Source organism: Crocodylus siamensis, chromosome 5, assembly GCF_052110815.1.
Source record: "Crocodylus siamensis isolate JL-2025a chromosome 5, ASM5211081v1, whole genome shotgun sequence".
In the NCBI taxonomy this organism is placed as follows: Eukaryota; Metazoa; Chordata; order Crocodylia; family Crocodylidae; genus Crocodylus; species Crocodylus siamensis.
In genome coordinates, this window is record NC_143399.1 from 187287395 (window position 1) to 187301375 (window position 13981).

The 13981-nt window shown below is 40.0% G+C and overlaps 1 protein-coding gene across 1 annotated transcript in view; it reads left to right on the forward strand.

Moving 5' to 3' along the window:
- The window catches only part of CCDC7 (coiled-coil domain containing 7), a 178256-nt gene that overhangs the window by 47974 nt on the left and 116301 nt on the right, over positions 1-13981 (forward strand). The window contains exons 12-17 of the mRNA XM_090047535.1: positions 4187-4262; positions 5264-5294; positions 6261-6365; positions 7846-7949; positions 10569-10647; positions 12738-12803. Of these exons, the coding sequence (XP_089903661.1) occupies positions 4187-4262; positions 5264-5294; positions 6261-6365; positions 7846-7949; positions 10569-10647; positions 12738-12803 (461 nt within the window). The remainder of the gene's footprint in view (positions 1-4186; positions 4263-5263; positions 5295-6260; positions 6366-7845; positions 7950-10568; positions 10648-12737; positions 12804-13981) is intronic.

A 13981-nucleotide genomic window follows, 5' to 3' on the forward strand; every position in this document is an offset into this window, starting at 1 on the left:
GTGGGGGCACATTTCTCACAAGAAAACCACTCTCTCTCCAATCTCTCAGTTATATTCTCAAAGGGAATTTATAAAATACCTTTTACAAACAAGCCTATCAACTCCACTTCATCAATCTACTGGATACAAAAAATCATGGACTAAATATAGACATTGGATTTATGACATATTATAACCTGCCTAACATCTGACTCCCCAGGTGAACCCTCCACTTTTTACCAGCTATTCTCATTCCTTCTGCCCATCTACCCTTCTATCTCATCCTTTGATTACAGCTACATTCATTCTCCTCCCCCCAGCACCGGTCCCTCGCCCATTGACTACCTGAATTCACATTTTCACTGACTGGCTTTCTTGCATACATATTGGCTTCTGGATGCTTTACCACTCAACCCAGGAAGAGCACAGACCATCTGCAGATGCTTCCTCAGCCTGACGAAGGGCATTTGTGCCTGAAAGCTTGCTAAGAACAATTTTTACAGCTATTTGAGTTGGTCTAATAAAAGATACCAGATTTACCCAAAGAAACTTGTCTGCCAATAACAGAAATAAGCACACAAGACTGGCCTACTGCCACAAAATCTTTGAACTCTCCAGGAAATGTGGTTGCATATAAAATTTACTTGCACTTGACATAATATAGAACTTTGGATATATTTTTACCATGCATTCAAGTTAATTCCAAGTTATAGACAACACAGTGGCCCTATTTTATAAACACTGCTTATAAAAAGAATCTTCCCCATTTTAATCAAGAAGCATTCCTATTATATTAATCAAGAAGTATATTCAGCTCCTGATCTCTTTCTTCATAGTTTACTTACCTGATCTGCAGAACACTTTGGTGGACAAGCTAACAAGGCATTTCTCCAATTATGATAGCGTGAGACATTTTCTTGGAACAGGGCTTCTTAGAGGGCAACCCTATCTGAGGCAAACAAGTGTCAGGCTTCTAGCTCCAGAGGAGGAAAGTCTTGATGTTATTTCTGAAGACCTAAGTGAACACACATCTCTTGACTCTGACTTACCAGAATCCCAGCATCACTTAGGTGTCACCAGAATCATCTAAATATTATCAACATGGCCAATAACTGTAATTTTTTAAAATATTAAATCTGTCTGTTTACCTGCCAAGGATGTTACCCCCATGTAGTCCTATTGATAACAGCATTAAGAGATGAGATTTACTCATTACTAGAATCCCTCTGTTTCAAGACCAGACTGAGTTTGAAAAAATCCTGGTCTGTAGTTATACAAGACACTTTAGTCCTCTCCAGGAAAGATTTCCCGAGACAATGCGCTGGAATGGGTGAAACTTACATGAGTGCGATTGGTGTTACATCAGAGTGAAAAAAACCAAAATGTTTTCAGACAGATTATAGAAATCCCTAAACCAGGGAAAATTGCCCAATTTGGTATAAAAATTTCTTCTGCTTTTTTCAGGGTTAAATACTATTGGTGTAAGATACACTGGTTTATGTTTTATCTGTTTACATCCATCCCAAAATAGTCCTTTGCTATAGCAAACAGACTATATTACCTTTTGCCACCTAGTTGTGAGGTATGCTGCCTAGTTGTGTGGGCTACCCTAGGGTAGTTGCATCCTGTATCTTTGTGATTTCAGTGCAGTTTATGTCAATATCCAAAACTGGTGGAATTTATATCTGGGTAGTGCAAGCCAAAAGTTACTTGGATAAATGGACAAGGTTTTCCTTTTGTTGTCTGTCTGCTGTTTCTGTACATCACACTTCTAAAGAGAGGCTTATGTTTTTTTGTTATCTGACAAAATGTTTTCCCTAAAGAACTGGTCTCTCCTTGGGACCTTAATTTTATCTTTCACCTTTGAACCCATATCAATAAGCTCCCTGTTACATCTTTACATGAAAACTACTAGGGGTGCATTGATAGAGATTTTTTTGGGACTGATACTGATAGCTGATTTTTAAGGAGTTATATTGGCCAATACTGATCTGATTTCTGATACCAGCCTGGCAGCTTGGAGAGCTGCTTCCAGCTGGTAAGTCTGGTGTGGTGGAGGGGAAGGGGAAGGGGAAGGGGCACAGATCAAGACCTCTGTGGAGAGGGAGGAGTGGGGCAGGGGCCAGGGCAAGGCCTGCCCAGCCAGGGTGGGGTGGGCACAAGACAGAGCTATGGCTTATTGGGGGTGTGTGGGGGAGCTTCCAGCAGTGTGTGCTGCTCATTTGGGAGCCACTTGATTGCTTGTCCGGTGGCTTCCATGGCTTATCCAGGAGGGCCTGGGGATGGGGCCTTTGTGGGGCTCTTCCTGTCCTGCCTTGCCCTGCCCCGCCCTGTGCAGATCTGGGGGCACCCTGCCCCCCACCATCCTCTCCCGGACAAGTAATGTACAGTGGTAGGAGCCACCCGCTCCCCGCCCTTTCCCCCTCCCCAGATGAGCTGTGGCTCTATCCTGTGCCTGCCCCACCTCAGCTGGGCAGCACTTGCCCCAGTCACTGCCCCAGCCCCACTCCTCCCTCAATGTGGAGGGCCTTGATCTGTCCTCCCACTCCCCTTCCACCACACCAGACTTACCACCTGCATGCAGCTCTCCAAGCTATTGGGCTCTCTTCTTGCTGCCTGCATGCTGTGCTGTGGGTGCACATACACACGGGCATGTATTGGCCACATCAGGGTTATTTCTGATACGATCAATTTTCTTTATGTCTGTGCTGATCTGATATCAGACCAATGTATCAGTGCACCTCTAAAAACTACATTTTTAATTGCTGTTGTATCAGCAAGATGACTGCTCTAAGTTAGGTTCTGATTTTTATCCAGACAAGGTATTTCTGAGAACACACTTGACGTTTCACTTCAAAGTTGTCACAAATTCTTATTTGAACAAAGCATTTAATTTACTCATATTTTTCCCTCACATCTCCCTCTTTCAAGAATGGAATTAATATTTTACTTGCAAGATATAAAGTTTAAAGTCTTTTGGACATCCAGATTAAAAAAAAGTGACTTAGGTGTAGCAAAGATGAACTTTTGGGCACGCAAATCTTAGGCACTTGGTTCCAGAACCAGACTCTACAAAGTTGAGTTAGGATGCCTACATTCACTGGACTTTAAATGGAGAGATTTAGGCTGCAGACATAGGACACTTTTTATTCCAAAGACATTTAACACAGACATTTTACTTCTCAAGAAAGTAACTTGGTAGTATTGAGTGGGGCACACAACCAGATCTCCCAAGCTGCCTACCTGAAGTTAGTGTTGTTAGAGCACCTGGCCACTAGGCGGTGAGAGAATCCATTAGCCTTGAACAAATGGCTACTCAGGGGTGAAATTTCAGTGGTAACAGATACATGACATGTACGCTACAGATGAGGATGTCTTCTGGAGTAAAGAGTGCAGATTAGAAGGAGCGTGCTTCTATAGTCTATAGATATAGGCACTTCTGTGGAAGCAGGGAATCCCTGGGCTTTGTTTCTTGCTGCCAGGGCTGTTTTTTCATTACACAGAAGCATTGGTTAGGAAGGGACCTCAAGAGTCGTCTGGTCCAACCCCCAGCACAAATGCAGGAATGCTATTGAAAACCTCCAGTGAAAAGGTTTTCACAACTTCCCTGGGCAATTATTGTCACTGCCTGACTGCTCTAACAGTAAGGAGTTTTTCCTAAAATATAATCTAAATCTATTTTGGTGCAATATAAAGCCAACAGTTCTCTTTTTATGGTAGCTTTTCAAATATTTGAAAACTGCTATCAAGTCCCCCCCCCCTTAATCTCCTTTTCTCCAAACTGAGCATACCTAATTCTCTCAACATTTTCTTATACAGCTTGCTTTCCAACCCATTTATCATTTTAGTTGCTCACCTCTGGACCATTCTCTTAAAATATGGAATCTATTCTATAGCACAGTGGTTAAAATACTTTGGACAAGTCCTCTTGTTGAGGGAGGGCAGCAAATCTCTTCTCCACTAGGAGTTATATTTGACATGTCTGTACTTATTTACACTGAGACATCTGAACTGAAATCTTTTCCTCATCATGTATGTTTTTGTTAGTATAGGATTGCTTATCATTGATTTTTTCCTCCTTTTTTTAAAGAAAAACTAATAGAGAATAAGTAATATGTAAGAAAATAAAACAAAAATTAGTTTCCGTTTTGTAAGATTCTTTTAGATGGTCTTATACAGCAAATGTTTCACAATTTTTATCTTGCAGAAACTATTGAAGTAATGAATACTCGCATATTAGAAATAATAAAAGTATTTGAAAGACAGACAAATAAGTTACAAAGGTAAGACTAGTGTCTGAACAGGAGGATAATTACATGCATTGTTACATGACTTCTATGCATAAAAATAGCGCTTTGTCTCATCGTATGATAATTTGCAACCAAAAGCATTTTTAATGAATTGAAATAATTACCACTGCTTTGTGTGAAGCAATTATTACTTATTCTTCCATGTGTGTGCTGATTCCTGAGCCTTTAACTTGGAGACTTTTAACCTTAGCAGTACTCATACTGTGTTCTCCAACCATTCCCATCTGAGTTCCTGAAACTGCACTTCTTAAAAAGGACTGATTCTGAGTTCTACTTAAAGTGTTTTTAGTCCCTCAGTGTCTGGTATATCCAACCAGTGCAACATTTGTCAGTCCTTAACACCAAGTAGAAGAAAGACATATGAGATAAAACTTTGCATGCATCTGCTTAATAAAATTCTCAGATCATCAGCACCCAGTTAATCAGCACTGAGCCACTGCTCTGGAGCAACATTGACCAGAACTGATTGAAAATCTTTGTCCCTGACCTCTTCTTGTCAGAAAGTCTTAGCCCCTAGGTTCATCTCTGCCAACTCAGGAATCTACTACGCCTTATAAAAAGATAGGACTGACCATTCTGGTTTTGAGACCTCTGCTTGTAGGAGGTTTGTGGATCTTTATCGTTGACTACTCTGTTGATTTTATTCTACAGAAGTAATGGATGCAAAAGTCTCACAAGAAAATGGGAATTCTCTTTACACTTTATGTCCAGATAGATATATAGTTATGATGTGTCTTCCTTAAACAGTTAGTTATCCTGGGTTTAACACATTATAGACATTCCTGTCTGACCACAGACACTCACTTTGTTCATTCACTCACTACATTTTGTTCATTTTAAACATAAACAAACGAGATTAAGTCATTTCATGAAGTGCTTTTTAAAAATGATATAGATTGCATATAATTTTGTCTCAACTAAGATTCAGCGATGAAAAATGAAAAAAAAAAAGTATGCCATGTTTTGTTTTTCAGAATTTTAAATGAACAAGATGTTCTTGAGGGTGTAAGTATACTTACATTTTAATTTTAAAATAGTGACTTTCGTAGAATATGGTTTGAGGTAAGAGCCTTTATTTTTCTGGAAGATCCTCATCCCTTCAGAAGAACTTCGGAAAAGTCTTGCTCTCAAGTAGCAGGGAATTAAAAGACCCAGAGAAATAATATGAACCCACTTATAACAGATGGTTCTGAATCTATTTATCTTTCATTTGCTTGGATTTTGAGGCATGTGCGTTAAAACAGTAGGTGCCAACCTTTTTGACAGGTGTGGCATATATTGCCCCCATATCCCTGAGTGCCACTGTGATCCCCTTCCCCTTCCTGATTGGCTGCTAAGCTTTCTTCTCTCTACCCTGTACTCCCTGTCTGATTTGCTCTTCTGCTTTTTGTTTTCTGCCCTGTGTTCCCTGCCCAATCTGCTACTCTATTTTCTGCTCCCTGCCTTATCTGCTGTCTGTCCACTCTCTAGTCTGCTGTGTGCCACAGAGGCTTCCTGTTCCATATTTGGCATGCATACCATAGGTTGGCCCTTCCTGCTTTAAAATATTATATAACATTATAAAATATACAAGGAAATAGTGGTTATAAAAAAATATAAAGAGAGAGTGGAAGGAGGGGGAGGACAAGGGTGGGAACACACACATGCATGCTTACTTTAAGTTTAAAATTAAGACAGAATTAATATGTCCAAGAAATGGAAATGTTGAAATATATAAAAATCTGGGAGAAAACTAAGGACTCCACATTAGTGAACAATAGACACCTCCTTAGAATATGATAGGTGCCCCTCTCATTCACCAGTTACAGAAAGCACTTGGCACCGAGAAACATTCCTACCATTTCCAGCTGGAAACATAGCAGAGTCATTTTTTTTGTTTAGCTGTTTTATATTTTTTAAGAGTTAGTAGTATTTGATATTAAACTAAAATTTTTAGTAATTAAATAGCCTAATATCAGTATCTTTATTTAGAAATACCAGAAGATAGAAAATGAATATCAGATACTAGCAGAAGAGAAACAGATAATGGAGAATGAACTTCAAAAGATGAAAGAGACAGAAAAAATGGAGGTTAATGTATGTATGTAGCAAATGGTTAACCATTTTAACAATAGGCAGGTAGTAGAAAAAGTTCGCTTCTACAAAGCAGTAATTCTGGTTGTTTTCTAGATAAACCCTTCAGAACAGTTTTGTGTCTTTATCTTTCCTTTTGTATTTTTAAGAAACAAAAAAATTGCTGGTATGTTTCTTCAGCTGTATTTCCTTTCCAGAGATAAAGAATTTTAATATTCTTCTGGAAAGTAATACTAAACTTTCAGTGCTGCAGGGCTGTGTGCTCCAGCAGTCTCAGTGTTTCTTTATACTTGACATTTGTTATAGGTTAATTTAAGTTATTTCATGTTTTAAAATGCCTTTCAGCCATAAACAGTTACTTGTTAAAAACTGAGGTGTGGTATTCATGTAATGTTGCCTAGAAATAGGTTCTTTTCTACTCTTTTAATACCAGAAAACAGTAAAGAAAATTGTGAACCATGGGAGATTATACTTCCACACTGTAGAAGTTTCCTTCTATAAGCACCCCAAATCCCAAGACACAGAGAATATATGTATATTATTTCCCTGTGCAAACACAGATGACCTTAAAAGCAAAAATGTGACATCATGTTAAACATTCACTTCTTAAGGTATTTAGGGTTCTGTAAATGTGCACATTATTATATATGTTTAATTTCGTTATTGATGATATTTAAAATATTTGTCTTGACTGTGATTTATTAAAAACTCAGTAGGTGTCTGTTTGCAAGCATTGGAGGTCTTTAAGAGGAGACTGGACAAACACCTGGCTGGGGTCATCTGACACCAGCACTCTTTCCTGCCCAGGGGCAGGAGGTCAGACTCAATGGTCTTCCGAGGTCCCTTCCAACCCTAAAAATCTGTGAAATCTATTGTTATGTATCCAGACAATTCATGAAAGTGCCAAATTCTTCTCTACCAGTTCATTAAATAGTTAATAAAAACAACCACCTTGGAACTCACTGTATTAAAATTCAGATACAAGCTATATTAAAATCCCCACATAATGTGTGCTAAAATCCCCATTTAAAGCTTGGTAATGACTTTGTGTCATGGCATATGCACATTAACCTATGCATCTCTGACTCCGTTTCCAAGTTGTAGCAAAATTTCATAGAGGTTTTCTCTCTGGCTGTCTTTAATCCCCAGCAAGTCTGGTTATCTCCTCATATATGCATCCTCCCTGTTCTTGTCACAAAGGTTGTGCAAAACGCAACAAATGAGTGTCAAAAGTGGTGGTTCTCATCAATCTCTGGCAGCCATCTGATGCTTCTAGTTATTTCTGTCTCAAATGTACGTTCAATTGGGTATTCCTTTCTTCTATCCATCCGTCTAGTAAAAGACTTGATAAGGGCAGAGTTTGTTTAGCATTTTAGGCAGTTTTTTGGTTTATATTACCAATATATTTGCAATGTAATATGCTACTCTTTGCTGGAAAAGAATAGTTACTATTATATTGATTTTAATGCATTACACTTTACAGAAGGAAAAAATAATGCCAGAACTTAGAAAGAAGATTTCAGCATTCTTGCAACCTTCTGAAAGTGAGACTCTTGAAGCAGCAATGGCAAAAATTCAAACAGGAGGGTAAGAACAAAACAGAATTAGGATTTAGGTGTCAGTTAGTTATTTCATTGGTTCCCCCCACACTCATTTAGATACTGATTCTGTGCTCCTATTTTAATATAAGGAGACGGGCTGGCAATTTCTCCAAAAACTCACTTTCTCAGAAAAAGTCAGGTTGCATAGTCTAGGAATTTAAAAGATAAAACTAATGATATCTCTAGAAGTTCTGTAGGTTATATAGTCCAAAAGCATCAGTCTTATTTGCTTACTTCAACTATGATGAGTGTCTTTGCACCTGAAAGTCTTGGAACACATATTAGCACTAGAGCAGTTCCACAACATTTCTGTGATATCATTTCACTCAGGAGACATGAAACTTCCTGAAGTTCTAGTTACAGTATTGCATACCATGTGAATGAGTGACTAGATCTGATATGTAATTCACATGGATATACCTAGGATTTTGAAAAGGAGGTGCAGGTGATGAGGTGCATCATCCCATAACACAGTGCATATTTTTCTTCAGTTAAAAAGAAACTAGAAACCTTATTAATAGACTAGGGGCTATATGTGACCTAAGCAAAAATAAATATAACAGCCTGTCAGGTGGCAGTCTATAGGCTCTAGAGCGGGGCAGGTACTTGATGTCACCCTCAAGCCTGGCCACAGACAGAAATGCTCCCTGTGTCTTGACACGTGGGTCTGCCAGACACTCCACCACAACTCCAAAATGCCCCTCAGTGCTTTCTGTGCATTGCCACTGCCACCTCAAATGCCCCCTGGTTCCACTCTGTCTTCTGTTATCCCACATATCTCCATACTCAGCTCCCACCCCATCATGCCACAAACCCATCAGACCCCATTATCCCTGTCACTCCCTCCATGAATCCACTGCACCTTACACAGACATGTTCCCATCTTGCCTCAGGTTCCCTGACCGCTCACCATCTCCCCTTATACTGCATTTAGCCCTCCTTTGAACATTCAAACCTCACTGCAGTCCCTGGGCCCCTTTCTCCCACAGTCCCTCTTGTTCCTACCCCATTTTACTCTCCTCTCCCCCCAGTACCACCATACCCCTCAGTTCTAAACTCCATCTGCCCCATACACATCCCTACCCCTGTAAAACCCCAGCCCCATCTCACCCCAGATCCCTCTACCACGCAGTTACCCCCTCACCCCTAAAATTTTCTTGATGCCCATGACTGCTCCCCTACAGTCCCTTGTGTGGCCCCTGACAGCATCTTTCCCTCAAAACCACTCCCAAACAAGACTACAAGCTCCAAACAGTTCCCCTTACCTCTGACAGCCCCCAGCCATGGAGCAAGTGGGAGCAGGGCTTTAACTAGTAGTGCTCCCTTTCTTCTCACTGCATGCCCACAACTGGCCTCTTCCCTCTACCCTCAATATGCAGAAAAAAGCAGTTTGGGTTGGGGGAGGACTTTCTTCATGAAGCCAGTGGCAATGCCTCTACGTAGGAGATCAGCTGCACTCATCCACCCTTGCCAGCTTTATGTAGGCCTGGTTGTACCACTGGTACAGCTTCTATCATCTGCTGCAGTGAATAATACAAGAAAGGGTTGTTGCAGTAATTTATCTCTTTGACTGACCTTTGCAACTCCCTCCTGCCTCTTCTGTGCCATTGCACAAATCAGCTTGCTTTTAACTATGCCCCTCCATTCTCTCTCTCTGATTTGCTGTGGTTTGAATCTCCTAGGAACAAAACCACCCAGTACAAGTTTTTAGGTAGGAGTTCACCTTTATTGGACTTGCTGGGGAGTGAGCAGAGAGATATTGCTAGGAGTATAAAGCAGACAATATAACTAAAAAAAGGCTAGCTTGAATAGAGGAAGATCAAGGGTTGTTAATGCTTACGGAGTGAAGAGACTAGGAGAAATCCAGTAGATCTGTGAGCCATGAAGTCAGCTGACTCCCTCAGTTTGGCTTAATTTGAATTGTGGCTCTTACTGCTGGACAGTTTGTTTTAAACTTTCAGTGGAGCAAGAATGAAAAGGGGGGTTGAGTGTGCCCATAAACCCCTTCCTGGACCTGTCTCTGCTAATTCATGAAAGCTATGTTCTTCAGACCCGTTGTCCTTTTGAATTTTGTGTGACTAGTTAATGTTACAGAAGTCAGAATTCATAAAGAAAGCACGTGAAGGTTCACTCTATTTATGGATGTACCCTTCCCATTCTTTGTTAGCACTTTTTAGAATCTTATGTTGATACTATTTTGTGGAGGAAGAAACTGAAAATTAGTTGTGTTTTCTTTATGAACTGTCAGTTTGAATGCTTATGCCAGTGGGCATGTGTATGGCTCAAGTGGATGCTCCTAAAGAGTTTTGAGCTTTTGTTTTAGGGACGTATGTATCCCAGAAATATGGGTCTGTACCAAAAAAATTCATTCTTTAGTACTCGGTAATAATCTTTCTTTTGTCTGCTTGAATGGCATGGAATTATACTTGCTTTGGTAAAAAGGGCAGTAATTTGAAAAGCAGTTTTATAAATTTGGATAAGAAGAATGACATTGAAGTTTGTGCTTTTCTATGTGAAGAACATGTTAACAAAACTTATATTGTTTACGGTCTCCATAGTTCTACCATTAGACCTTGTTAATGTGAAAGTGTTTGATCAATTACAGAAAACCAAAGCAAGTTTCATCTCAGGCTAAAAAACAGAGTGAAAATCAGAAAATGAAAGAAGATTTACTTAAAGCTCAGGTAACATATTGCATGCAGTATTGATAAAATGGTATGTGGGACTAGAGTAGTGTTTAGAATTTGATTGATTTTTGGACAATTTGTCCAATTATCCAGTTTATCCTTTATCCTCGGATGAGGGACTTCCTTCCCATAAGATCCTGAGGGAGAGAGGGAAGCCATTGATCTTCACCTTGGCTTCCTCTTTAAAAGCTCCTGAGAGTCCAAGGGTAGGTGTCTAATGCAGCACTCTGTGTTGTGAATCTGAATTTAAATCCTGTTCTCTGCAGATGATAATATATCAGTCTATTGCCACTTCAAGCGTACATATACTCTGGGGACATGAGGAGTGAAAAAAGCCTACCTCCTAGCCAGGCTTATTGCAATTGTCCTTTACACACCCATGACTTCTCTGGCCATCATATCTCAACCAAAATGTCATACTAAAACTATCTGGGTGCTGCTTTCTGGTCCATATTCATACATGCACTCCACATTAGTACTGTTGATTACCGTTATCAAGTGTGTGATACTGTTAAGGTTGTTACTTATAATGGTATCAGCTCTTCTGTTACTGGTGATTTTAGCACTTATCCAGCGCTATAATTTAATTGCATGTGGTACTGGTGACTGGTAACAATGCACTCTTGGCCGTTGACTCCTCACATTTCTGGCAGAAAAAGACATACTTTGTGTTAGGCCCCGTAGCCCCGGCAGATGGAGGGGCAGGGCTGCAGGGGGCTGTGGGTGGGGGGCAAGGGGCACCAACAGGCTGTGGGGGTGAGTAAGCAGCATAAGCAGGGCCAGGGGTCTGGGGGTTTGGGGGGCAAAGTGAGAGATGCCAACAGTACTGGGGGTGGGGGGTGAGAGGCACTGGCAGGGCTGGGGTGGGGAGTTTTAATTTTAATCATGGAGTTTGGTGTTTTTAGCAGAGAATTTTTGGGGGGGTTTTATCAGGGAAAACCAGACTCCCTGCTCATAACTTGGCTGTTGAGTAGCACCATAGTGTTTGAACACCTGGCAAACAGTAACAAATTTAATTTTGCTATGGTCTTAGAGATAGGAAAATGTTATCCTATTTTATAGATAGAAAAACAGACAGAATAGTTAAGTGACTTGCCCAGGTTCACAGAATCATAGGCAAGTAGAACTCAAAAGGACCTCACAAGTTCATCTAGTCAGCCCCCTACTCAAGGCAGGAAGGTATTTAGAAAATGTAAAAACAGATTGAATACATTAACTGCAAGATTGATCGTCCCTTCTGTAGCACCATAATTACTTGTTACACAAAAAAACATGGTCTGCTATTTATTCTAATTTAATTAGAATAAATAAATTTACATTCTCTAGTGGAGCATGTCATATGCACTGTAGTACGACAACTATTTAAGGTAAATATTAGAATATGACTCAGTGCTTCAGACCAGTGGTAAATATTGCATTTTCATACATACCACACATCTCCAAATAAGTCAAGCCTTTTTGAAGGCAGAATGAAGAAAAAAAACATTGTTTCAGTCATAGAGGAATGAAGCCGCATGGAGTTTGGACAGTATATACTGTTCTGATTTATTTACTCTTTCTTTGCAAGCTCCATGTCCAGCTTTAACTCTGTTGCAATTCAGCAGCAGCTATGACAGTTAAAGTCTGAGTTGCTTAGTTTGCAAGAGAATATGAATCTGAACAGCAGATTCTACCTCTCCTCCATGTAGCTGAGAAGGGAAAGGAAGAGAGCACAGCTCATGGCAGCCAATTAGATATTCCCATGATTTCATTCCAACACAAAAATCAACTTTCTGACTTATACATACAACCCAATCTTGGATAGCTAATTTAATTTTTTAAAAGATGCATGTGGTATTTGAATAAATAGGGTAAATTGCAATTATTGTAATTGTTATAAAATAACTTTATTTAGTGGAAAATATCTGTAGTTGTTATTCAGACAAGAAATCTGTTATCATTGCATTATGATCAGAAGAAAAGAAATCAGGTGACTTAACTCTGATGCTAGTTGCCAAATATGAAAGAAATCCAGGGCTGATGTCATAGATTCAGAAGATAAGAGTGAAAAAAATCACAAGATCTTAAATTTTCTTCATGTATCATAGGAATGCCTTCAAGTTCTTGAAAGAGAGAAGAAAAGCCTTGAGGAAAAGTTACAGAAAGCTTTAAAGGTACGGAGATAGAAAAATATGTGTACAATATTCTTGTAAAGTGATCAGTTTATATTATTACTGTTGATGGCTATCCTAGAAATAGCTGTGAAATTTGTTTTGTTAGTCCTTTTTTGTTTCCTTTTCTGTTTACATTGGTGCCCCCTGCAGCACTTGGTGTACAATAATTAAAAACTATTTAGCAACAATTTTGATGGGCACATAAACATATCTTTAAACATAAACACTGCCATATCGGTTCAGACCAGTAGTTCTTTTAATCTGGTATTAATTCTCTTAAAGTTGCTAATGTAACAAATGTTTCAGGGAAAGAAGTTCTGAAAGTGTGCCTGTGGCAGTTAGATATCAGGTCAGATGAAGGAAGAAATTTCACCTTTCACAGATGCAGAGAATGAGGTGGGGAGGGTTGAGCATATTGCTTTACCTTTGCTTTCTTGTCCATTTTTTGTTTTGATTTCCTATTATTAATTTTTTTCTTGGTTGTGGGGGACACACTTTTTTGTACTGGGAAGTGAAGACGAGAAATCCTGGAAGATACTAAAATCCTTAATGATCTGTTCTGAGTTTTCCAGGGGGGAAAGAGGAACCTAGTTTCTGTGCTGGTAATCTTGCACAGCATATTTTCAGGTGAATGGAATTAAAAATTATTTTTATTATGAATAAGCCTATGTAGTGGGGCTCCTACCCCATTATGGAAGAAGAAAGAGAACCAGGGAGCAACCTGCAGGTTTGAAGGGGGGACTAGTCCTTGAAGGGACTAGTAGGAGCAGAGAGCCTTTGAAGAAAAATGGCTGCTTGCCCCAGGTGTAGACAACTCAGTCAGGCCAGTGACTGATAGTGGAAGTGGTGGATCAGATGACCCAGTGGGTAGCTACAAGCTTCATAAGGCTAGGATCACAGCCAAGGAGGGAGGTTGGCTTTGACCTGCCAGAGCAGAGGAGCTCCAGACCATGGCTGGAGGGGGAGCAGGGAAGAGCCTGGCCGGCCCAGTCAGGGGAGCTCCAAACCCTGGGAGGACTACAAGGAAGCCCAGTAGCACCAGACATTGAGGATAAGTTACACTGAGGATAAGTTATTTTGGTTATATGATCATTTGTTACCATGGTGTGACAGCCCCAGGCTGGGATAAAGGATTTATTTTGGAAGCAGTTGTGGTTTAGACTTGTGCTCACATTTGA